Source organism: Saccopteryx leptura, chromosome 2 (assembly GCF_036850995.1).
Source record: "Saccopteryx leptura isolate mSacLep1 chromosome 2, mSacLep1_pri_phased_curated, whole genome shotgun sequence".
Classification (NCBI taxonomy): Eukaryota; Metazoa; Chordata; class Mammalia; order Chiroptera; family Emballonuridae; genus Saccopteryx; species Saccopteryx leptura.
Genome location: NC_089504.1, coordinates 98,898,360 through 98,906,231, shown reverse-complemented (window position 1 = coordinate 98,906,231; position 7,872 = coordinate 98,898,360). Strand labels below are relative to the sequence as shown.

Below are 7,872 nucleotides of genomic sequence, written 5' to 3'. Positions count from 1 at the left end.
CAAGAGCCCTTTGTGACCAGACCACAGCTCTGTGATACAGGCATGGGCCTCTAGGCAACAAGCTCCTCCCAGTGCTCAGTTGCCAGAGGGCAGCAGTAAAATTCACATGATGGAAAAGGTGCTGTTTTCTCTGAAGGGTGTTATTGCTACCTGCAAGACCTTCCTTTTTTGAGTGACTGACACCACTGTTGCCATCCTGTGTGGACTGCTGCTCCTCTATTATTTACTCTCCTGCTTCAAGAATGATCCATCCTCACCACCAGCTAGGAGACCTAGAAAGAAACACCAGGGAGGTAAAGGACTCTTGGCCCAGACCCAGCAGACGTTATCTTATTTCTATTCTTATTTCCACCTCTCTGTATGACCTAGAGAGACTCCTGAGATGGTAAATAGAATGACTGCTTTGGGGAAAGACTACAACATCACCCTTTAGGAACAAGCCTGGTCAGGCAGGGGTTAAAGTAGCTTTGAATATTTCTTTGAATATCAGAGAAAATTCAAGAGATGTTTATCCAGAAGTCCAGGTGTGGGGAGGGCTTTAGGACACAGCTCCGAATGCAGTGACCAGTGGCCAAGGACTGGATTCTAAGAACTGGATCTCTGTGGGGACAGGCCCAGGCCCCTGGTTCACCAGCTGCCTTCCCAAAGCAGGTGTCTCTGGCGACCCTCTCCTCTCCTGGGGCTGATCCCGGGGCAGTGCAGAGACACCGGGGGCCTCTGAGCAGAGGCTGGGTAGGGCTGTGGCATCAGGAAGCAGATGCTCCTCCAAGACCCTCAACAGGTACTCCTACCTGAGGGAGCACAGATGGGCCTGGAGGTCAGATTTGAATAGAAAAACAGAGAGGGGAGAAATCTATGGGCAGCCTCATATAAAATAATCTTTCTTCACTTTTTCAAACAAACAAACAAAATAAAACAAAAATAATTTTTACTACTTCAAAAATAAAAGAAGCAACACCAGAAAACGCTATTAGTTGAATGTAGAAAGTGATATCGTTCAAGAGCACGGAGTGTCTCCAGCTTGTCTGGAGAGAGGAGAGAGGAAAGGGAGGATGGGGTGTCACTCCTCGTTCTCTCTTGTCTCTCAGCTTCCAGGAAAGCTCAGATGGAAGAGCAGAAGCAGGAAGAAAAGTGGAGCTAATGGTGAGCTTCTGACCCTCAGCCCTGCACCCAAAAGTCTGCCTCAACCTCTCCTGTCCCTGAGGCCCAGGGCCAGGTCCCCGAGGACACCAGCAGCAGAGCCAGTCTCTCAGGATCCAGAGCCCTCGGACTGGAGGCTCCTGGGCAGGAGGTCAAAACCCTTGTCTCCCCAGACCCTGGCTTAAAATGAAGCCTGGATGCCTAGAAATGGGTGTTTCCCTACAGGGGTGTCCCAGCAGGGCCCTCTGGGCTGTCCTGGGCAACAGTGCCCGACTGGGAGGTGGGCATCTAGGTCCAACCGGGAGCACATTGTTTACCTTCTCTCAGATTCCACTGTAGGGTTCCCTCTGCCCCCGGCCCAGCTCCCCAATGGGGAAGAAGTGAGGCCACAGGGGGGAGTGGATCGGAAATATTTTGTAAAATGACACAGCAGCCCTCTCATGAGCTTTGCCATCATTGTCGAGGATCATGTGGCCTTGCCCCTGAGGCTTGGGCTCCAGAGTCCACTCTCCCACGCTTCTACCCTGAAGGGCCATTGTATTCATGCACCTGTAAGACCCCAGACCTGCTTCACCACGTGACCTGTCTCCTGATTTCCAGTCTGCAGAGACTGCCTGCAAGAACTGGGAGAGTTTCAGGACATGATTTGTCTTCTTGGAAGGTAAAGGTTGTTCCTTTCTCTCCTAGATCCTCTTCCCTTTCAAACCTACCATGTGACCCCAGGGCTGCACGCAGCCTAGGACTGCATAGGGATGGTGGTGATGGAGCAGAGAGGGAACTGGGATGTTGTATAGCTATAGCCCTGGGGTGAGGGACAGCAGGAGCACTGGAAGTCAGTTTGGGCTACGAGGGACGCTGGGCCCCAGATGCCCAACCCTGCCAAGCTTCCATGTTCTCCTGGCCCTCTGCCCCTCTGTTCTTGGCTGAAGCCTTCCTCTGTCTCCTGCAGCCACCTGGGGAGGCCCTCCGACACAGGCAGCTCTTGTCAGCGCTCAGATCAAGACATTCCCGGTACCCGCCCAGTGCCTGTGAAAGAGGCCGCACCCATCGTATCCCCAGCAGCTTCTCCAGCTCCTGTGACCCTGTGTCGTCCACCTCTGGCCTCCGCCAGCTCAGCAGACAAATGTGACTTAAAGAGAATACTGCAGGGCAATGCTGTGACAAGCCCCCATCCAGGGAATGCCTTTCTGCTGTCTCCCATCCCAGCCCTTGGCCGCTCAGCCTGTCCCACTAAGTCCCTCTCTCCTGGCAGAGGGTGACTAGCAAGGCCTTGTTTTTCCCCTCCTCATCACAGCCTGAGTCCCAGCAAGAGCACCCATCCCACCACCCACCCCTGGTCTCTTTCTGGGGAGACCCCACAGATAAGCAGGTAGAGACTGGTAGCCTCTCCTTTGTCCACCATGAAGTCCAGAGATGCTGAAAATGCTGATCATCAAGAGAGTGAGACTGAAGATATAGGAGGAGAAAGAAAAGCAGGGGCCATTTTCAAATCCTAAGAGCATGGACAGCCACCTGAACTCTTTGGGGAACATGTGGAAATCGCTGGGTGCTGAGCAGGACACCACAACCACCCAGCCCTTCAGGACCACGAAGGGCAAACAAGAGCCGGTGCCTGGTGCTCAGCAGTTCTCACATCTCAAGTTCCTGGGCGACCATCTACAGCAGAGATACAGCCAGCTCTGGGGCCTCCCCTCTCTGCACAGTGAGTCCTGGTGGCTACATTTTGGGTGTCTGAAAGCTCTGTCTCCCTTGTCCCCTCCAGATGTCTGTGTGTCTGGGGTCCACTCAAAATCCAACTTCACCAAGCTCTTGGGAAAACTTCCTCAGCCCTTATTGGGACAGAACGTGATAACCACTGAGTCATTTCTCACCTGGGCAGGGCCCCTCCTCACCACCTCACCTGAGGTTGAGGAAATCCAGAAAGGGACACTTTCTGGTTTTGGCCATGGACCCTCAGAGGCCCCTCTGACTGGACAGCAGAACAGGCCACCTTCTCAGTCCCTCACACTCGGACTCAGGGGAAAAACCCAGCAGACTGGGGCTGTCATGGAGGTTGAGGAAAGGAGTCGGGGATCAAAGCCAAGCTCAGCAGCAGCTAGGAATGAGCCATGGGAGGGAAGAGGGGCTCAGAATTCAGGAGACCCCCGCCATAGGGCCGCAGTACTGGAAGGGAACTTAGGGTCTCAATCATCAGGGGCTGACGACGCCAGGGAGGCGGTGCAGGCTGAGGAGGCCCCTCCTTGGGAAGTCACTGTGGGTCCCAGTGTGCTGGCTTCTCCCAGAACCATGAATACGGGTATGAGGGGGTCAGGGTGTCCAGGGCCCATTAAAAGCTCCTCATCACCTTCAGAGTCAGTTCCCGAGACCCAGATGAGACATTTTAAAAACCAATATTGCCAGTAAGATGGAGCCCCAAGCGAAGGTAGAGTCCTAAAACCACCCCAAGGCCAGGCCACTGGTGTGCTCCTTCAAGACTATGCCACTGACATGCTCCTCCAAGACCCTCAAACTGATGTGCTCCTTGCTGCAGACATCTTGGCTTCTCACAGTTCACTGATCACTGCCCAGAGGGAGAGTACCAGTGAGAATGTGACAGCTGCCCAAGTACCACATGACCTCATATGGGGTGGATCTATAGCTGGGAGCAACAGGCACTCAAAGCATCAAAAAGTAAAGATCTATGTAAGAGCCAAAGAAAGACATCTGTTTTTCTCTGATAAGAGGGAGGATGCTAAGAGACCCAGCCCAGGAGAACACAAAGAAGGCCAGGCCGTGGTGACAGCTGTCGGACAGATCCTGGTGGAGAAATTAGGACTTCACCAAGAACTTCATGCCAAGGAGTCAAATCAGCACAAAACACAGTTCCAGGCCCCAGTAGGTGGGTGTTCCTCTTACCACAAGGCTCTCTCTTCTCCACAGCATAGAAGAGTGATGGAAGGAAGATATGGCCTATACTCACCAAGTCACCCCCAATGGACACAACTGTCCAAACGAGAGTGGGTGGACTAGAGACAGGGACAGCAAGTGGGCCTTTCTACCCACAAAGCCTGGGTCCCCACATAGGCCCTACCAGCATGGGCTGAAGGTGGCAGAGGTCTCACACCACTTACATTGTAAACGTACATGCTTTCCCTCCTACGGTCAACCAGAGTGTGCCTCTCACGCTTTTCATGGCAGGGAAATTTTCTCCAAACAAAACTAAAAATATAACGTAGAAATGTTCTTTTTGTGATAGCACATCACCCTCTGTGTGCTAATGGCTTCTACAACCGCAAATTTGTTTCCAAAAATAAAAGTTCTTGCTCATGGAGCTGGTGGCCTCTGTCTGTGCCCTGCAGGGTAAAGAGAAAGGTTCAGGGTCCGCTCTTCCCGAGGGCCTGCTTTGTCTTCCAGAAGGAACGAGGCCATGGGCAGGGTCTCTACAAGGAGGAGTGCCCATCCTCACCCGCAATCCCTCCCACACCTTGTTTCCATAATTGATCATTATTGCAAACGAGAGCATTCGGGAGTCATCGAGATGAGCAAAACTGCAAGATCCCACCAGGATCTGGCTCAGCCCGACCTCTCCTGTTCTCTCTCTACCCTGAACTTGTGGGCTGTAGAAGAGGGGTTTGCAGAGGCTGAAATACCCTCAGTCTCCAAGAAATGACAGAGTGGGGAGGGGACTCTGCAGGTAGTTCTGGCCCTGAGTCCAGAGGTGGGAAGGCTCTTGCCCTGGCTCTCTTGGTGGGAACAGGTGATGCCTGTCCCAGGAGTCCTTCTCTTTCCCAGGAATCTGAAAAGGAGACAGGGTGGTCAATGCCTGTTCTCTAGTGTCCCCTCCCTCTGCCTTTCTCATGCTCTGGAGAAGCAGCGGGGACTAGGACAGCACCCCCAACTCCAAGGGTGTCCTGGTGGGAGCACAGGGGCCGTAAGCAGTTTCCAAAGGCTGCACTCTGATGACAGGACATATGTATTTCTTGCTGCTCAAAAGCAACTCCTTGTCCTTGCATTGCTAACATCCATCTCCGAGAGCTGCCAAGCTTGTCCTTGGTTACATCTCGCGGAATATCTGTCAGGACAAAAGTGTCACTACACTTTCTCTTAGAGAGCCAAGCTGATGATAGGATCTTTGGCCTATTTATTTCAATGAGAAACATCCTCCTCTTCTGCATGATTTACAGATTTTTAAATATCTGTTTACCTTATTCCCTTTCAATGTGACTGAATTGCAAAATGGTGGAATATATATGACTTGACTGGAACTCTATTGAATGGTACTTTGTTTTGCAGTGTAGCTTATGCAGAGAAGTTTAATGATCAGAACAAAATGGGATCAAAATAGGAAAAATTTATACTGCAAATCCTTTCCAAAGAGTAAAATGTCCTACTGACTATTTTAAAAGGACTGAACTGATTACTATTCAGTCTTTTGAATTGATGTTGGTCAGGGTAGCCATAAATTTTGAAAACATAAGACAAACATTCATAAAAAATAGTTCTTTTCTGTAATGTGTGAGTTTATTCTTTCTCACTAGCCATTCACAGTTCAATAAGCTGAGCAAAACTACAATGAGGGTTGTGTTGTGTACGGAAGCAGTGTTCCCATCAGTCAGCGCACTCGCATCTCATATGTTGCCTCAGATGATCTGTGTGTCCAATTCCACATCGTAAACGTGCAGCTACACCTGAGAGCAAACAAGCAACAGCATTCAATCAATTTAAAAAACACTGTCAATTATTTGCAGATTTCATGGTCACTGAATCACATCAGACTTAGTACACACCTCAGAGCTGATCTCGGGGCAGGGCTCACCCTTTCAGACCTCCTGGATAGGCCATGAACCCCAACTGCAGAAACTGTTAGTATGACAAATTACCACTCAAGGTGGGCAGGGGGTTGTAAGTGCAACCCACCGATGAAGCTGAGACAGGGAAAGAGGATTTCTTCAAGTCAGTCCTCATGGTGGGAGCACAGAGCAGGTGGGGGTGTGTGTCAGGAGGAGTTACACAGGAGGCCCTGGAGGGCATTCCTCAGAAGAGATTTTATGCAGGGGGTGGCTTCAGGCCAGTCAGTCTGGCCTCAGACTTTGAAGGGAGAGATGAGGTATTTGCTGCAGGATTCAGTCCCACACTTGAGCTCCATCGGACCACTTCTTCGGGGAGCCGAGGAGCCCAGGCAGACCAGAGCTGGAGTCCATGTAGTGCTCTGGGTGTCCACAGGGCCCCCTTGCATGTCACAATCAAAATTGAGCTCCTTAACTGTAGGGATAGTTCTTGTGGCAAAGAGCGTCATACAGGGCAGCTACTCATCCAGGTTGTTAGTGAAGACGATGAAGATGTCGTACACCTGTAGGTTGGGGTCACAACTGAGGTCGACAAAACGGGAGATGTTTGCATAGCAGGTGGCATGCACGGTGTACACAGCCTCCACGTAGCCCAGATGGAGGAGGTGTGTGGCTCCCTGGCCCCGGTTCCACTTCCTCTGAGGTCATAGTCTCTCCACGAGGAACTGTCCTTGCTGACCTCCTCCAGCGTGTGGACTCCCTGCCATCCTTGCGGCAATTGTGGGGCTTGTAGCGGATGCCTGTCTTTACCACGCGGTTGGTGCGTCGAAGCCACAAGCAACAATGCAAGTTGCACTGGCATGTGGCAGCCCAGCTCGCAGCCGCAGCTGGCCCTGGGCATTGCAGCAAACGTGAAGCCATGCTGGGCCAGCAGCCTCCATCGGTGCGCAAGGCAGGCAGCCCTGGCACTCACAGCCTAAGGTGCCAACTTGCTTGAGGGTCATGCCCACAGGGCAGTCCAGATCCACTTCCTTCTCCACCAAGCCGAGTCCCAGGTGGGTGGCGCTAAGGATTGAGCTCCTGCGCCCAGAGCTGGAGTGCTGGCTTCTGCTTGTCCTTGTGTGCCAGGTAGCTGCCCGAGCCTGGGTTCAGGTGCCGGGGTGGCTTTGAGGGGGGTGCTGCAGGAGGAGCTCTCGGTCTACGTCCTTGTGACGCTGCTTGCGAAGGCGCACACACTTGAGATTCTGCCCTGGCTCCAGGTGCTCTGTGCCTCTGGGCACCCGAGCCTTGTTACCTGGAAACGCGCCTGTTCCTCCGAAACTCTCCGCTATTTCCCCAACGGCTAATGAAATCCGGGCCCAACGGTCCCAATGGTTCCAACGGTCCCAACGGTCCGGAGAAGAGCTCGCGTGGGACGGGCGGAGCATGCGCGCCCGGCACCGCCTGAGCACGAGCACCCTACCCAGCGCTGCCTCAGCAGCGGGAGCACCCAGCGCAGCCCGGAGCAGGGGCGCGGACCCGCAGGCTAGCCTGCCCCTCAAGTCCCTCTCCAGCAGTGCTCTCAGCGCTTTGTCAACCCCTGGCGTCTGAGACGCTTGTATTTTATTTTTAGTTAAGATTCACGTGCTGCGAATCTTATAAACATTTTACCATTTCTACATACAAACAGAGATAGTTATTAAAGTTAAGATAATGGACAAAATGGCAAAAACAAATCTGTTCTGTTTTCAATATTTTTTGCATAAAAACATTTTGCTGAAAATAAGGTGATTTTTAATCTACAGATAAAAGACTCTCTACATGAGGTTCAGGATATGTTACAAGTTTGGATTTAAAATTGAGTTCTATTTAAAATGTCTCGCACAGATTTCAATAAACAGGCGTTCTTCGATTCGGTGTGGAAAGCAGTGTTTGATTCTGTGATGACTTTTTTCCTCCTGCAGAACCAGCCCGAAATTTCAGAGCA

The 7,872-nt window shown here is 51.8% G+C and overlaps 1 protein-coding gene across 1 annotated transcript; it reads left to right on the top strand.

The window, feature by feature from the left end:
• Positions 1-1,561: 1,561 nt before the first annotated feature.
• On the top strand, positions 1,562-7,496 carry LOC136391458 (uncharacterized). The gene is given in 8 exon segments (XM_066363141.1): positions 1,562-1,801; positions 2,070-2,378; positions 2,381-2,549; positions 2,552-3,515; positions 3,517-3,578; positions 3,581-4,014; positions 6,700-6,887; positions 7,166-7,496. Coding segments are annotated over 8 exon segments (2,697 nt in total).
• The last annotated feature ends 376 nt before the right edge of the window (positions 7,497-7,872 follow it).